Here is a 17,759-nt window from a genome sequence, read left to right as displayed (position 1 = left end):
CAACACAGAGTGCTGCAGTCACAAATATGTTACAGAGCAAAGCCCAGAATAAGTGAAGAACCTCTGGACGGGATCACAGTATTCACTGATGGCTCAGGGAAGACACACAAGTCAGTGATCACATGGGTGAACTCAGAGACAGGGAAATGGGACTCAGACGTGAGGATGATTCAGGGTTCTCCACAAATTGTGGAATTGGCAGCAGTCACTCGAGCATTTCAATATTTGAACAACCTCTCAATTTGATTACGGATTCCGCATATGTCGTGGGGGTAGTCAGACGCTTGGAAGGTTCACTCTTGAAAGAGGCCAACAATGAAATATTGTATTCATATCTGGTAAGCATGAAAACTTTGTTAGAAAATAGGGAACATAAATATTTTATCACACACATCAGAGCTCACACAACACTTCCAGGATTTTTAGCAGAGGGGAATGCTCGAGCAGACAGGTTGACAATGCCCATTTCACAGACACTCCCAGACATTTTTGAGCAGGCAAAATTGAGTCATAGCTTTTTTCATCAGAATGCACATGCATTGATGGAATCCTTTTGTTTCACAAAAACTCAGGCGAGAGAGATCATCAATGCTTGTCCAGATTGTCAACTTGTACAGCCGCCAGCCTCAACAGGAGCGGTCAATCCACGAGGATTGGAAATTCTTCAGCTATGGCAAACAGATGTCACGAAATATCCCTCATTTGGGAGGCTCAAAAATGTTCACGTTTCAGTAGATACATTTTCGGGAGCAGTCTTTGCTTCAGCACATGCAGGGGAAACAGCAGACCATGCTTGTCGACACTTTCTACAAGCATTTGCGTCATTGGGTGTGCCTCAGGAAATAAAAACAGATAATGGTCCAACTTATACAGGCAGGGTGCTTGACAAATGTTTGAAAAAATGGGGTGTCAGACATACCTTTGGTATTCCACACACACCCACAGGTCAAGCAATCATTGAAAGAACACACCATACCTTAAAATCCCTTCTAGATAGACAGAGGAGGGGGGAGCCAGAGGCGACGCCACACATGAAATTAAATAAAGCATTGTATGTGTTGAATTTCCTAAATAGTTCATCTTCAGAACCCAATCCTACAATCTTGAGACATTTCTCAAACAGTTCACAGGCAAGACTAAGGGAGAATCCTTTAGTTTTGATCAGAAACCCAGAATCAGGACAGATAGAAGGTCCTTTCAAACGAATCACTTGGGGCAAGGGTTTCGCTTGTGTTTCCACAGAGCAAGGTCCAAAGTGGGTGTCGGCACGACACATGAAGCCGTTTCGAATGCAAGAACAAAAGAACACAGATCCCAGAAACAGAGAGACAAGTACTCAGACGGAGGAGGAGACTCAAACTACAAGCAATAATCTAGAAGAAATAGAAGAATAAAAGACTTTGGGGGGTTTTCTGTAAAACTTTGGGTAGAAAATGGTGATATTTAGTCAGAAAGGTGGAGCGATGAACTTTGCAATGTTCATGTGTTTTGTCTCATTGCCAATGGTCTTGAACAACAAAGCAAATTTGCCAGTCAATCAGCCAGAAAAAAATGTTTGCGAAGTTTTAGCCCAGGCAGCAGATTTAGATAGCATTTGCCTGACGCACTCCAGACCAGGAAGGCCATTTTCAGCATGCATGATTGGATTGCCAGTGAATGAATGGCCAATTCCAGGACACACTGCAATCGAGATCTCACAGGTTGTTAAAGATCCTGTGAATGAATGGTGTACTTGGACACATTTCCTTCCTGTAGCTTCTTCCGAACCTCAGGAATTGGAGATTTTCGGGTCTATGACAATGAATGTATGCATGAAATTTGAGATTTCAGGTAAAGCAAAGCCAAACAAAACTACTGATGTCACTCCCAGTCATGAATTCTACAGAAATGCGTCAGCCTGGTGCAACAACACCATGGTGACAGACAAAGGGTCACTCCAAGTCCCAGTGCAACTGCCAAGGGGATTCTTTTTGATTTGTGGAGACAGGATTTGGCATGGTATTCCTGCGAATGCCAAGGGAGGTCCATGCAGCATTGGAAGAATTTCAATGCTGACACCAGATTTAAAAATGCAGAGGGAACAAAAACAAAGAAAAAAGATCTTTACAGCATTTCGATGAGAATTGTGATGACAGGGTTTACACTTGGAGCAAGGCAAGGAGAATTGCAACAGCAATTTTCTCACCTCAGGTAGCATCAGGGGTTGCTTTGACTCAATTGGATCATATGGGTTGTTGGCTGAACAAGCATGCTCAATCAGTCTCTCTTGCACTGAGTGACATGTTGCAAGACATGAACAGTGTAAGACAGGCAACTCTGCAAAACAGAGCAGCAATCGATTATCTTTTGCTCGCTCACGGCCATGGGTGCAAAGAATTTGAAGGAATGTGCTGTATGAATCTCTCCGACCATTCCAGGTCAATCCATGAAAATATCGAAAAAATAGAGGAGAGTGTGAAGAAACTTGGTGAGATCACTGGATCTTGGATTGAAGACATAGCAAAGTTTTTTGATCTTTCACCTTTGGGAAAAGAATTTTTAAAGATAGGGTTTCAAATTTTGATGATTCTCATAGTCCTCTTGATTGTAATTCCATGCATTCTTTTGTGTGTGCGGGGTGTCATGAGTCGAGTTGCAAAGAGGGTGCTTTTGGTGCAAACAGAAGGGGGAGATGTGGGAACTCAGTACATCACTCTGGATGCCAGAGCTACCGAGACAACCCTTGGGGGGCTCAGAGGCCCTGGAATGTTGCCAAAAGTACCTGGTGGCTTGACTTTGATCCTTTTAAAGAAATGACACCTGAAGGTGAGGAGATGAGAGAATTTCAGGTCTGAATGGTGAGGGGATGTTATTCACTTGTTAGAACTTAAGTTAGAATGCACTGTACAGGGGGGTTTTATGTGTTGTACAGGGGGGTCTAGAATTCTGTGCATGGATCAGGAGTCCCAAGATGGAGGAATTTGGGCGTGCCCTGTCCTTCTTCTTTCTTCTCCTTGGCATCCATGTTCAGGATGATGTTGGCATGTGTGGATTGGTTCATAGAATGAGTACACTTGCCAACAAGGGCAGAAAGTATTGGGAATTAAAGGTAAATATCTAATACGTAGTTTTCATTATAAAAGAGACAACCGCCTCGTGGGCGGGAGAGAGTGCCTTTGGCTGTCTTGCTGATCAGACCTCGGCTGGACAGACAGAAAATCCTTGTAGATAAGAAATAATAAACTCGACTGAAGACCTAAAAGCAAGAGTCCAGACTCCTTCTTCGAGAGCGCGGCCTACCCAGAACCACTTTTTCCCGTGCTGGGGCAGAGACAAGTAACAGCCGACCCCGGCACCCCTCAGGCCATAGGAGATGAGAACACAACACTTGACAACACTGAGTGCGAGGCACAGATCCGGGTGCTCCCCATGAACCTCAGCTCTGGGAGCACTGTCTGCCCCAAGCTCCAGGGGCTGCAGTGGGAGCCCGCCTGGGCTCTGCCCTGGGGCCATCCTGCAGGGACAGCTGGAAACAGGGAGCATTCAGCTGCCATAAACAGCCAAGCCAGGGCTGCAGGGCAGCTGCTCCAGCCCGGACTGCACTGCTGTGTGCTGTGCTCTGGGGCTGGGGCTCCCGACACAGGGGACTGAACTGGAGTGCCAGAGGAGACAGAGAAGCTTCAGCTTCAGCCTAACTGAGGTGGGTGCATCGGCTGGGAAGAGTGGGGAGGCTCCAGGAGATTCACAGAGCTCGTCCTACTGCAAGGATGAGGAAAAGGGAGTGGGAACTCAGCAGTGAGGAGAGCTGAGGGCTGGAGAGTGGCTCTGAATGACACTAAAATCCCACTGGACCTCTGAGACATTGCTGCTCCTCAGCCAGTGACAGCATGAGTCCCTAAACCTGGTGCTTGGCCTTCCTTGTGGTCAGGGGCAACAAGGAAGGCCACTGAGTGATGGAGACAGCAATGGGCTAGGAATTCATTGGGGGAAAAGAGGGAGCAGTTGAGAAGTAAAAGGCAGGTGGGGGAGAGAACTGTTCAGAGAAGGGCTGAGCTACAGCTTGAGCATGGTGAAAAATGTCATTTGGAGTCATCCCAGATTGATTTGATTTCAGAAGGTATTGAACAATTTTAATTTTTGGCACGTGTCATGTTTTCCCTTGAAGGTGTACACTCTGCAAACTTGAGCTGTGTTGCTGAAATGCTCAAGCAAGTCTGTGCTGCAGGTGACACCATTTCTTCTTTGGTTGATTCCGGCCCGGTGCTGAGCTCCAGCAGAGCCCTGGCAGAGCCCAGAGCAGCCTCAGCATCCGCAGAGCCCGGCTGCAAGGAGAGAAAGCAGAAACTGCTCGTCAGCTGAAGGCTCCTGTCCCCTTGTCCCAGCTGCCCATGGCACCCAGGCCATGCTGGCCGTGCCCAGAGCTGCCCATCAGTGCTGCCTTGGAGAGCAGAGCAGGAGGGCAGGACATGTGCCCAGCCTGCAGCCAGCCATGGCACATCCACCTGCTCAGCAGCTGCCCAGAGCAGGATGCTCCTGTGCTCGCTGCCATCTCCCAAAAGCTCTGATCCCACCTTGCCAAGCAGATGGGGACCCACCTCACGCCATCCACAGCTGGAAGAAAAGCTGGTCCCAAACGATGTCCTCAGCCTTCTCTAAGGGCACGGCCCATCCACGCCACAGCTGGTCCCAACATTTCCCAATCCAGACTGGACCCCATCTGGAACGCTTCCTCTAGAAAAACAAACAATAAATTATTGAAAATAGATTACAGACAAAAAGGGGAAACAAGAAAAGAGGTAAAAGATCTTATGTCTGTCAGGGGCTTGAGGAAGCACCAACCCCTGCATGCCAGGGAAAAAAACAGCCATGGGTGAGGAAGCCCAGGCTTTCTCCCTTTCCCCTGCACTGCCCCCCACAATAACCGTGATCCCAAAGCAAACAAGGGCAGTGGAGCAACCCAAGCCCTTCCTTGCCTGCACAGCAAAGCAGCCCCAGCACAGGTTCTGGAGTCCCACCTCTGCACCCACCACGGGGGTTTGTTTGTGTCGGGCTGGCTGCCCCAGCCCCAGCCCCAGCCCGGGGCACGGTGGGTGCTGGGGGCTGTTGGCAGGGCCGGGAGTCCACTCCCATTTTGTACCCACCCCAGCCCATTCCCCCAGCCCTGCCAAAAGCAGCTGGGCAGCCGACTGAACAATCAGCTGCATCCACCCCAGCAAAGGGGGGAACCTTTGGTTCTTGGCCAGGCTGTGCAATGCCCAAATCTGGGAGCATCCCCCTGCATGTGGACTCATCTGTAAATTCACTGTGGAGCCAGGCTTTGAAGAAGGTGCCAGAATTGAAGTCCATCATCTTCAGCTTACCAGTGGCCAGGTCCAGGAAGAGGCTGTCATCCCTGATGTCATCCACACTGTCCCCAGCAGCAGCAGCCCCACCTGGTACAGCTTCTCTGGAGGCTCCTTCTCCTTCCCTGGGCTCAGACCAGGCTGTCAGAGCTCTGCCCAGGACCCCAGCTGTCAGGGAACCAGGACAAGCAAAACCTGCTTGGATGACAGCCACCAGGGCTAGGCAGAGCAGCTCAGCTCCAGCACAAGGGCTGCGTGTTCCCATCCCATGACCCTGGTGCAGTGACACAGGCTGGGTTCCTTTGCTTCTGATGGCCAAGGCAGGTGTGGAGCTGTAACTTACCAGGGCCCTGCAGCACAGTGTGCCTGTGGCTCTCTCCCTTCTTCTAGGGCAGATGTATATCCTGCATCCAAGGATGACAGAACACCTCTTCTAATGAGGGCCTTTCCAAGTCCAGCATGGATAAACACCGCCTGATCAGATCTTGGCACTCTGGGCAGAGAAACCAGAAACCGCCGGTCAGTTGGAGAAGGCTCCTGTTGGCTTTGCCCCACTATTCCCTGACCAGGCCATGATGGATGTGCTCAGAGCTGGGCCTAAACTTTCCCATCAGTTCCCTGTTTTGGAGGAGAGCAGGAGAGCAGGACATGTGCCACCTCCTCAGCAGCTGCCAGAGCGGGATGCTCCCGAGCCCGCTGCTGTCTCCCAGCACTGGCATTCCCCCCGTGCCCAGAGATGAGGATCCACCTGGAGAGAGCCGTTGTGGCAGCGAGAGCTGATGGTCCCAGCTGATGTTCTGGCCCCTCCTGAAAGGGTGCTCCCCACAGACCATCTGGTGCAGCATGATGCCCAGGGACCAGATGGTAGCTGGCTCGCCATGGTACCAGCCAAAGCGGGTCCATTCTGGGGGGCTGTATGATAGTGTTCCTATGGAATACAGATGGAGTTCATCAGGGGGCTGCTGCTGCTCCCAGAGCCTGGCCCCAGCATCCCTGGGCATGCAGGGACTGCCCCACTGGCACACAGGGTGACCCACTGCCCCTCTTTCCAACACTTGCGGTTGGAAAAGAAGCCACTGGTGTTGGAAGAGGGCAGCAGAAGCCCTGGAAAGACCAACCATGACAGAAACACACTTAGTGCTGAGGGAAAACCATGCCTTCATCCTCCCTGCCTGCATTGCCCCAAAATACATTATGAACCCAGAAGAAACCAGGTGAGTGGACCAGCCCAAGCCCTTTCTCGCCTGCACACCAAACTGGCTGGGGCACAGGTTCCAGGCCCCCCCATCTCTGCTACCCTCACCCACGGGTGTTTTTGTTGGGCTGGCTGCCCCAGCCCCAGCCCTGGGAAGAGTGGTGGGCAAAGGCTGCCAGCAGGGCTGGAAGATGGCTCCCCACCCAGCCCTTCTCAAACCCAACTCGGCTAAAGACTCCGTGCCATGAAGGGCAGCAAAAGGGAGAATCTCTGCTGCCACACCCAGCTTGGGCCATGAGATGCTGGGCCATCAGATACCAGAACCGGGATCACACCCCTGCGTGGGCTCACCTGCAAAATGAATGTAGGCTGTCTCTTGCAGGTAGGTGCCACAGCCAAAATCAATCAATTTGGCTTGCCCGGTGGCCAGGTCAACCAGGATGTTCCCTGGTTTGATGTCTCTGTGCAGGACCCTGCAGCTGGTGCCGTGCCAGACGGCCTCCAGCACCTGGTGGAACAGCTGCCGCGCCACCTCCTCGGACAGGAACCCCCGTGCCCGAATGAAATGCTGCAGGTCCTGAGAGTGCTCCAGGCGCTCCAGCACCATCACAATGTCGTTGGGGAGCTCAACCCACTCCAGCAGCTGGACCACACCAGGGAAGCCATTGGACACCTTTGCCAGCAGGACAATCTCCAGGGATGCGCTGGTGCCGTCGGGCTGCAGGAGGAGCACAATGCAGTCAGTGGGGGCTGATGCTGTGCCAGGGCTGGGCAACCCCTCAGCCAGCCCGGGATGCTCTGCGTCCTGTGCTGGCCCCACGCCCGCTCTCCTTCGAGGCGTCCCGGTGGCTTCCACCCTGCCGGGCCTCGGCTCATCCCTGCCCAGCACAGCACCTCGCTCACTCACCAGCTCACCCCAGTGATGGACGCGGTTCCGTGGCACCCTTTTGATGGCCACCTGCAAGCCAAGCGCAGAACAGGGCTCAGCTCCTGCCTGCCCTGCCCAGCCCCATCCTCCTCCCTGCGCCTCCTCCTCCCTGCTCCTCCTCCTCCGCCCCCTCCTCCTGCGCCCGCCGCCGGCCCCGCCGCTCACCGGGGCGCCGTCCGAGAGCCGCGTTGCCGACCAGACGCTGCCGAATCCGCCGCGCCCCAGCAGCGAGCCCAGCAGGTACCGCTCCTGCAGGGCCTCCTGCGCCTTCCCTGCGGGCGGGACGCGGCTGTCAGCGCTCGGCCCGGGGCCAGCAACGGCCCCCGAGCGCCCCTCACCCGCCCCGGCCCGGCCATCCCCCGGCGTTCGCTCCCTCCAACGGGACAGCGGCGGCTCGGGGCCGGGGGCCGCGCTGCCGAGCGGCGGAGCTGGGGCCGAGCAACCGCAGCGGAGGCGGCGGGAGCGGCCGCGCCGCCTGTGTCCTCCGCGGGGCCCGGGAGGAGCCGGCGCCGGGGGCGGGCTCGGGGGCGGGCTCGGGGCCGGGCTCGGGGCCGTGGCCGGGCTCGGGCCAGGCGGAGCCAAAAGCCGGCGATGCCGCCCCAGCCCCAGGCATTGACGCCCGCCCAGCAGCGCTAGCGCCAGCACGGCCAGAGCCGGGCTGAGGCCAGGCGGCGGCGGGACGGCCGGGGGCGGGCACGGGGCAGCCCCGCCCGGGGCCGGGGGCGGGCCGGGGACATGGCCCAGCCCGGCACGGGGAGAGGGAGGCGGGGAGAGGAGGGGAGACCGGGAAAGGGAGAGCGGGAGAGGAGCGGGACAGCGGGAGAGGGAGAGGAGAAGGGAATCTTCTGTTGCTTCTGTCGCTGCCGCTGCAGCTGCCGCCGCCGCTGCCTCTGCTGCAACTGAAGCTCCGGGGCTGTTTGTCCCCGTGTCCGTTTGTCCGTTGCCCGGTCGCCCCCGCCCCGAGCCCCACGTTCCCCGAGGGCAGCCCCTGAGCCTCTGCAAACACGGGAACTTTGCCGAGTTCAGCCAAGAGCCAGAGTCTGGACTCCTGCACAGTGGCTCAGGAATCCCCTCGGTCCCTGCTGTGCATTGTCCCTGCTGAGGGTCAAACACTCCCAGAGCGCATTCCCTGAATGCAGAATTTGTACCTGACCCAAGCACTGCGCTTACCTCTCCAGCATTGATTTCCAAGAAAAACAGGGGAAGCCAAACTGTGTGTAGGTCATGGTATCTTAAAATGTCTAAAACTTGCCAACTCATGGATCTTAGCAGTGAGATCTGTTTGGAATTAATGGGATGGACAACTAGTGCAAGATGGAAAAGGGGAGCATAAAATAAATAGAGAAAAACGTCTTGAATTGTTTCAATTTTCATTTAATTTCTTAAAAGCTCTTTCAGTTTTTCCAGAATCTTCTCCTCAGTCCTCTATGCTTTTTCCAAGAACCTTGCCTGGAGAACGAGGTGCAGCTTCTGTCACAAGGTGTGCCACCAACTGCAGCTTTCCACACTGTGTGTGCAGCACAACACTTGCAGCAAAGCAGGACAAATATTTGAAGAATTTTGCAGCTTGTTCTTTTCTTTTCCTTGTGGGCTGGGCAGTTGTGTCATTGGTAATGTTTTCATTGTTACTGTTCTACCCTAAGAAAACATGACAGGCTACCAAGAACTCTTAGGGAATGCAAGCCTGACTGAATGCAGAGAAACAATCTCCAGAGCCTGCAGCCAGAAGTGGAGAGCTGTGTGATCATCATTCCAACACCCCCAAGGACATCTTGAAAGTGATCTAGAAGATGAAAATGGGCTGACAGAAGGAGTTTGTTTCTGTGTTCAGTTCAGATTCTGCTACATCTGAAATCAATTCTACAGTCTCCATCTAAATCAAGTGTACAATCAGTTCATGAAAAGCCCCAGAACAAACTGGACCTCTCAGGAGATGACTGAAAGAAAATGAAAAGGAAAAATGCAGGAGAAATGCATTTCTCAGCAGTGCAGTATTTCCCTGCCTGAAACCCTCCTCCATTTCCGCCCCATCCCTGGATCTGGCAGTGTCAGTTCTGTACTCGTTGTTGCCTCCAGCCCTGAATCCCCTCATCTACAGCCTGAGGAACCAGGAGCTCAAGGCCGCAGTGTGGAGACTGATGACTGGACATCTTAGGAAGCATTAAACTGATTGCCAATTTCTGCAAATCACTTGTAACAAAACTAATCTTTGATAGTTCTGTTGGTTTGGTTCTTTGATTTCCCTGTCTTTTTTTTTTTTTTTTTTAATATTCTTCCTAAAGCTAGACCAGTGTTTCTGTCATTTCTGACTTTGTTTCTCTCCATCTTCCCTGTGGCCACTGACTGTGACAATGAGGAGCTGTGCTCTCAGTGGCTTTAAAGGAATTAAGAATCTCCCAGCAGAGTTTTCTGCAGAGATGCCCTTTTGTTGCCTTCTCTGGAGCTGCAGCAGCAATGTCTGTGTGCAGAGCTGGGGCAGATCAGTGCTGGCACAGCAGCTGTGCCCAGCAGCAGCAGCAGCAGCACTTGGTGTTGCCAGTGCTGCTGCCGTGGCCCTGCCCCGCTGCCCTGGTGGCCCTGGTGTTGCTGCAGGGCCTGAGTGCTCTCGGGGCCGGGCACAGTCCTGGGGGTGGCAGTGCCGGGGCTGCAGCAGGGACAGGCCATGGGCACTGCTGGGGCAGCGCTGACGCCTCAGGCCAGGCCCTGGGGGCTCCAGGCTCCTTGCCCAGGGTCTCTCAAGAACACGGCCAGGCCAATGCTCAGCACAGAAAAGCCCCAGGGTGAGCAGCCCCAGGGTGGCCGTGGGCAGGCTGGGGGCAAACAGCATGGCTGGGGCTCTGCAAGGGCCCTGGGGGAGACGGGAAGGAGCAGCAGAGCAGGGGCTGATCCATCCCCAGTGCGCTGCACAGCCCAGGGCAGCGTCCCAGAGCATCCTCATGGAGCTGCCAACAACATCCCCCCTCTGCAGCTCTGGCCTCTCCCCCAGCTCACACAGCTGCCCCATCCTTGCAGGCACAGCCACGGCAGCACTGGCTCAGGAGCCCCTGTTTGCATTGCACAGAGCAGGTGGGAGCACCCCCATGCTGCTGCTGTGGGGACATGAACCTGAGGGAGCACAAATGCCATCAGCCCCTGGGGCCAGCAAGGGCTGGGGGACACCAGGGAAAGCACTCAGCTTTGTCCTGTCCTCTGCAGTCAGTCAGACAGTTTGTTCCCATCAGCTGGGAGTTTCCTGTCCCACTGCAGACCCTGTTGCTCAGAGCCAGGGCTGCCTGGCAGCCAGCCCCAAACTGCCCTCAGCATTTCCTTGGTTTCACCTTTGCTTTCTTTACCCATCCATGATCCAGATTTCTTCCTATTGCCCAGCCCTGTCCCCTCCCCTGCAAAAAGCCCATTCCTGTTTGCCCTTTCCTCTCTGGCCCCACTCCCCATTGCAGTTCCTGACTTGGCACCATGGGAACGTCCCTTGGGGTGCAGGATCATCCTCCAAGTGCTGCAGGAATTGTCTGCAGGCTCCTGCAGTGCCTGGTGCTGCTCCCTTGCCAGAGGCACCACAGGCCAGGGGGGCACATCTGGGCTGCAGTGTCTGCCTGTGGGGCTCCCTGTTCTGGGCAATGAGGAGGAGCTGCAGAGGCTCTGCAGGACTGACAGAATGGGCTTTGGGGCTGGCAGGAGAAGCTGAGGCACCTGGGCTGCTGGAGCTTCTGAAGAGGAGGCCCAGGGCTCATCGTGCAACTGCTCCAAGGGTGGTTTCAGAGAATCCCAGAATCAGCAAGGTTGGAAAAGGCCTTGGAGATCATCAAGTCCAGCCTGTGCCCTGACACCGCCTTGTCTCTCTGAGCCTCCTCTTCTCCAGGATAAACAACCCCTGCTCCCTCAGCCACTCCTCACAGGACTCGTTCTGGAGACCCCTCTCCAGCCTGGTTGCCATTTTCTGGACATGTTCCAGCCCCTCCATGTCCTTCCCAAATTGGGGGGCCCAGAACTGGACACAGCACTCAAGGTGTGGACTCACCATTGCTGAGTACAGGGGAAGAATCACTGCCCTGCTCCTGCTGGCCACACCATTCCTGATCCAGGCCAGGAGCCATTGGCCTTCTTGGCCACCTGGGCACACTGCTGCCTCATGTCCAGCCTGCTGTCCATCCGTCCCTGCAGGTCCCTTTCTGCCTGGCTGCTGTCCAGCCACTCTGTCCCCAGCCTGTAGCGCTGCAGGGGTTGTTGTGGCCAAAGTGCAGGACCCGGCACTTAGTCTTGTTAAAGCTCACCTTGTTGGATTTCTGCCCTGGATCCAGCCTGTCCAGGTCCCTTTGCAGAGGCCTCCTACCCTCCATCACATCCACACTCGCACCCAGCTTGGTGTCATCTGCAAATTTGCTGATGCTGGACTCAGTCCCCGCATGCAGATCATTGGTGCAGATATTGAAATCCATGCTGGCTGGCTCTGATCCCTTGGCCATCCTGTGAGTGCCCTGTGCTGGATCTCAAGGTGATCTGTTCCATAACCTTGCCAGGCAGCAAGGTCAGGCTGACAGGTCTGGAGTTCCCCAGATCCTCTTTCCAGCCCTTCTTGGGGATGGGCTCACACTGGCACCTCCACTCCTCTGGGACCTCCCTGCTGAGCCAGGACTGATGGTAAATGATGGAGAGCAGCTTGGGGAGATCATCCACCAGCTTCCTCATTGCCCTAGGGTCGATCCTATCTGAACCCATACACATGTGAGCACCTGAGTGGCTGAGCAGGTCCCCAGCTGCTTCCTCCTGGATTCCAGGGGCCTGTTCTGCTCCCTGTGCTCATCCACCAACTCAGGAGAACACTTGTCCTGAGGACAATCTGTCCTAATATTGAAAACTGAGATAAACAAGATGTTAAGGAGCTCAGTTTTTTTCCTTATCTTTAGTTATTTTATTCTCTACTGTGTCCAATAAAACGTAGAGGTTCTCCTTATCCCTCCTTTTGCCATTTAGTTTTTTTACAAAAACTGTTGTTTTTTTTTTAATAGAAAAGCGACCACATGAAGTTCTAACTGAGTCATCACCTCTCCACTTTTCTTTTTCTGTAACCTAACATCATCTTTGGACACTTCCTGAGTTTTAAGTAATTTTTTGCTTTGAGTTGCCATAAAAGCTCCATGGGTAGCCAGGCCAGTCATTTTCCTCACTAACTCAACTTTTGCCACACTGGGACAGGCTGCTCCTACTCCTTTAAGATTATTTTCTTGAAATGTCTCTCTCCTTCCTGGACCCCTTTGTTTTAAGGGTTGTTTCTCTTAAAAAATCAGTACCTGATTCCGTACTCCCCAAATCAGCATCCTAAAGAGGACAAAGTCTGCCCTTCCTAATTCCAGTGCAGAAGTTTTGTTGCTGTCCCTCCTTCTTTCACAGAACATTGAAAACTTGATTATTTCATGGTCACGGTGCCCCAGGCAGCCTCCAACCCCACATCTGCCACCAGCCCTTCTCTGTTTGTGAACAGCAGGAGACAGAGCTCCCCTTGGCAGTAGGAGTGTTGCCAACAATTTGGTAAAACAGAAGACTCCTTAACACCACTGTAGCACTAAGAAGCAGCATTCTTTATTCAGCCAGATGCACAGAGCATAGCTTCTCCCAAAGCTGTGCATGCTGAGCACAGGAAAGTTTCTGTTTATATTCTGTATTTTGCACACATATTCATTGATTGCCCTGGACTAAACACACATATGATAATAATTTCCCCAAAATCATTAACATACTTCTCCCCTTTACCCATGTGTTCTTCTGTCCTAGGAGTCTCTCTGGTGGTCCCTGGTGGTTGTGGACCCCAATGTTCCAGTGGGCCTGGCTGAGCTGGCAGGACACTGAGGCTGGTGAACTTCCAGTTCCCCTTCTCACACAATGGGCATTGTGTGGTTTCCATAGGCCTGGGGTTTTGGAGAACAAGCTCCAGGTGTGAGCTCACCTGCTGTAGGCAATTGATCATCTGGTAACATGAGGTGACAGAATGGGCTATGACATCACAGAGTGCGTTAGGTGAGGTTATCAAGAACTATGACATCATAGACTGCCTCTGTGACATCACAGAACTAGCTGTGACATCACAGGGCAGAGGTCTGACATCACAGAGAAGACTATGACATCACAGAGTCAGCTGTGACATCAAAGACCACCTGTGTGACATCTAAGAATGCGCTGTGACATCCCAGAGGGGCTGTGTGGCATCCCAGGAGGGCTGTGTGAGGTCACTGGGTTGCTCACTCCACCCCAGCTCCCCCTCACAGTTTCTCCCAACAAGTCCAATGCTGTTCATGCCCAGCAGGGTCCCTGTCCCCCGGTATCCCCCCACTCCACCTGGAGCCACAGCCTCCAGCAAAGGATGTTGCACAGGAACCAGCCCAGAGCCTGACATGGGGACAAGGGGCCAGGGCTGTGTGACCAGGACATGAAGGACGTGGATGACCCAGGTCACTGTGGCCTGATTTGGGTTGCCCAGGGCAGGAAAGATGTCTGGCAGCTGGAGCAGGGTTAGGGAAGGGCCTCCAAGGTGGGGCTGGAAGCCTTGGGCTGTGGGAAGAGGCTGAGGGAGCTGGGCTTGTCCAGCCCAGAGCAGGGAAGGCTGAGGGGCTCCTCATCCCAGCCCAGAGCAGTGCCAGTGAGGAGGTGATGGAGAACACTGAGCCGGCCTCTGCACCCGGGGGCCTGGTGGGAGCATCCTGATACAAGAACCTAATTGTGTTTATATCTATCACAGAAATACGTTTTTCTGAAATTAATTCTAGTATGGAAATCACTTGTGGATGGTGGACTCATCAGACACTGCTGGGACGTTGCACATAGCTCAGGAAAGAGTGTGATTGTTATTAAATTGTATCCTGTTCAACCATGGTCTGTTTGCCATGAAGAGAAACTTTCAGTTGGTTCCTGTGCCCTCAAGATTTCCGTTTTGAAGCACGCCCACCTTTCCCGAACTCCTTTGTTTTTAAGGGCTGCTTCCCAAGGAACTTTCTGAATAAGTCTCCTGAGAAGCCAAAGTCTCCGGAAGTCCAGTGTAAGAGTCTTACTGACATTCCTTCTCATTTCACCAAATATCAAAAAGTCTGTAATTTCATGATCACTCTGCCCCAAGCAGCCTTTAACCACCACATCTCCCACCAGCCCATCTCTATTGGAAAACAAAAAGATCTAACACAGTCCCTCCCCTGATGGGCCCACCCACCAGCTGTGACAAAAGGTTGTCCTCCACACACTCTAAAAATTTCCTGGACTGCCTTTCTTTCTACTGTATTGAGTTCCCAGCAGATGTTAAAGTCACCTACAACAACAAGGGCTGATGAGCCTGAAACATTCTCTAGCTGCTTATAGAATGAGTTGTCCACCACTTCTTCTTGGCAGGGTGGACGATAACAGACTCCCAGTAGGATGTCAGCCTTGTTGGTATTCCCTCTAATTCTCACCCAGATGCATTCATCTTCATCATCATTAGTTTCAATACCTGTGGTGTCCAAAGCCTCCCTAACATAAAGGGGCACCCCTCCACCTCTTCTCCCTTTCCCATCTCTCCTAAAGAGCTTGTAGCCATCCAGTGCAGCACTCCAGCCATGTGAGTCATTCCACAATGTTTCTGTAATGGCAATTACATCATAGCTCTGCTGTTGGACCATGGCCTCCAGCTCTTCCTGTTTGTTACCCATGCTGCATGCACTGGTATCCATGCACATCAGCTGGGCTGCTGATTTCACCCCTAACTCAGGCTTACCACCCTTGGGCCTGCTTCCAGACAGCCCAACAGCATCCCCTTCCCCCTTCAATCCTAGTTTAAAGCCCTCTCAACAATTTCTGCCAGTTCATGAGCTAAAATTCTTCTGCCCTTAACAGAAAGATGGAGCCTGATGCTGTAAAAGTTGCCGCATGATTAAAGAATCCAAACTTCTGTTGGTAACACCAACCCTTAAGCCACTTGTTAATAATTTGAGCTCTCCTATTCCTTTCACTGTTCTTCTTAGCCACCAAAGGGACTGAGGAAAAGACTGCCTGTGCCCCTGTCCTATCAACCACTTGTTCCAGTGCCCTAAAGTCCCTTTTAATTGTCCTGACACTCCTCTTTTCAATCTCATCACTGCCAGCCTGGAGTATCAGCAGTGGGTAATAATCAGCAGGCTGAATCAGCCCAGGCAGTCTCTCAGTGATATCCTGTACCCGGACCCCAGGGAGGCAGCAGACCTCTCTGTGGGGTGGGTCTGGTCAATATATGGGGCCCTCTGCTCCCATCAGGATGGAGTCACCCACTACGACTACTCTTCTTCTCTTTTTGATATTAAAAGTGGTGATCCTTCTCACAGATGAATCATAATTGGGAGGCAGATAATTTTCTTTTAAGTCTGACTCTCTAGATCCAGGGGTTCATACATGTTCTGAAGTGGCACCTGACTAACGGATGGGGATCAGGAGGAGTTTTTATTAATACTTCCCCGAGCAGGGACCCATTTCCACTCCCCTTCATCTACCAAGCATTCTTCTATACAGTGGGAGGCATAGGAGTCCTTTGGTCTTTGGTGGGCCTCCCTTAAGGATGGAAGGGCCGAACTCCACCAATCTATTTCCCTTTCCCTTTTCCTGATACTCCCTTAGTCTTTCAACTTCCTCTCTAAGCTCAGTGACCAATGAAAGGAGATTGTTCACATCTTCACACCACAGGCAGATTTCTTCCAACACCCCCTGAAACAACTGACAAGCTCAAACACTCCACACAGGAATGGGTTTGGAGAGATGGATCCTTTTTGGAGGGCTCCATCTGGTTACATACACTTTTACTAACTGCAGTTTTCGATCACATAAAAACCATTACTACCAGAAATCCCAAAACCAACCAACCAACAGAAACACTGCAAACAACACACAGTAAAACTTACTAGCAAGAAAACGTGCAACCCTGCCTTAAAAATGCAGTTGTTAGAATGGTGGGTGCTGCTGCCTACTATCTGCTCCCAACAAACCTCTGCTGTAGAAAAGCAGGTTGAATTAACATTCAGGCAATACAGTCAAGCCCCCACTCAACACTCACCACAGCTGGCTCAGCAATAGAGGCTTGAAAGGCTCTTTTTGCAAGGTTTTATTCCAGCAGAGTATCACATGTGGCTACAAGGAACCCAGATGAAAAGAGAACAACCACGTGGAGCAGGCAGCTTAAGAAGGGGAAGGGGTGGAGGGTGGAGCTAAGGGCAGAGCAGAGGGGTTTGGTCTCCAGGGGAAAGGGCACAGCCAGGGGTATCCAACCAATGAGGGGACAGGGCAAGGAGAAACCAGGAATCCGTGAGACAGAAGTCCAATGGGGAATCTGTCTTTTCCCCCAGCAGGACCACCTCTATGGTAAGTAGTTACTGCCATTGCCAGGGCCGAGGACTTCGGAATTGGCTGAAATGGGAGAGTTCATGGGATGCTACACTGCCTGCTTGCCCTGCATGCATGAGCTGCCTCGCAAGCTGCCGTGCCACGCTCTCAGAGCCGTGCCACACCCATTTGCCCACAAACTGCTGTGCCACACTCTCAGAGATGTGCCATGCCCGTTTGCCCACACACTGCCGTGCCACACTCTCAGAGCTGTGCCACACTCCTGTTTGCCCACACACTGCTGTGCCACACTCTCAGAGCCGTGCCACACCCCTGTTTGCTCACACACTGACATGCCACACTCTCAGAGCCATGCCACATCCTTGTTTGCTCACACACTGACATGCCACACCCTCTGAGCCATGCCACACCTGTTTGCCACGCTTGTTTGAAGCCTCTTTTAATCAACTCGCTACTCAGCAACAAAAGAAGTCGCACCCCATCCCTGCCTGACTCACGAGTGCAATGATGCACCTGTTCAGTGTTCTATGGGTTTGGGATTTAATGTTCTGTTTAGGAAGGTTTTGTCCTCATCATTGAAGTCCAAACATCAGCACTAAACACACTGAGGCCCTTTGCTCAGCTTCTCTGCTCTACCCTTCTTGCCAGCACTGGATGACAGCGTCAGACTTCACTTGAAACAAACTCCTCTGCGTGCCTCCCCTCTTGCTGAAGGAAAGCTCATGCTAAACTGTTCCTTCCCTCCTTTCCAGCCACCATGTCCACAGCCTCTTCCTGAAACATCCTCCCATGAATGTCTGTCCATTTAGAGGAGCACACACCCTTAGTTTTGTTTTGCACACAGGGTCTCTACTTCTGTGCTGTTTGTATTTCAGCCTGTAAGGGGAACACACTGTGCAAGGAGAATGCCAGAGGCTAAAGATAACAGGAAGTCATCTGGTTGCAAACAAACAATTCTGAAAAGTTTATTCCTTTGCCTAAATCTTATCTT

At 52.7% G+C, this 17,759-nt stretch overlaps 1 protein-coding gene across 1 annotated transcript; it reads right to left on the bottom strand.

Moving 5' to 3' along the window:
* Positions 1-5,564: 5,564 nt before the first annotated feature.
* LOC135298336 (serine/threonine-protein kinase pim-1-like) lies at positions 5,565-7,469 on the bottom strand. The gene is made up of 4 exons (XM_064415907.1): positions 7,424-7,469; positions 6,868-7,234; positions 6,070-6,249; positions 5,565-5,814 (listed from the first exon to the last, which is right to left on the bottom strand). Exons 2-4 carry the CDS (start codon positions 7,121-7,123, stop codon positions 5,708-5,710), a joined length of 543 nt encoding a protein of 180 aa, XP_064271977.1. The 5' UTR covers positions 7,124-7,234; positions 7,424-7,469; the 3' UTR covers positions 5,565-5,707.
* Between the last annotated feature and the right edge of the window lie 10,290 nt (positions 7,470-17,759).

The sequence above is a fragment of the Passer domesticus genome, chromosome 4, assembly GCF_036417665.1.
Source record: "Passer domesticus isolate bPasDom1 chromosome 4, bPasDom1.hap1, whole genome shotgun sequence".
NCBI lineage: Eukaryota > Metazoa > Chordata > Aves > Passeriformes > Passeridae > Passer > Passer domesticus.
Note: the sequence above shows the minus strand (reverse complement) of the source record. Positions and strands in the feature narration are given on the sequence as shown.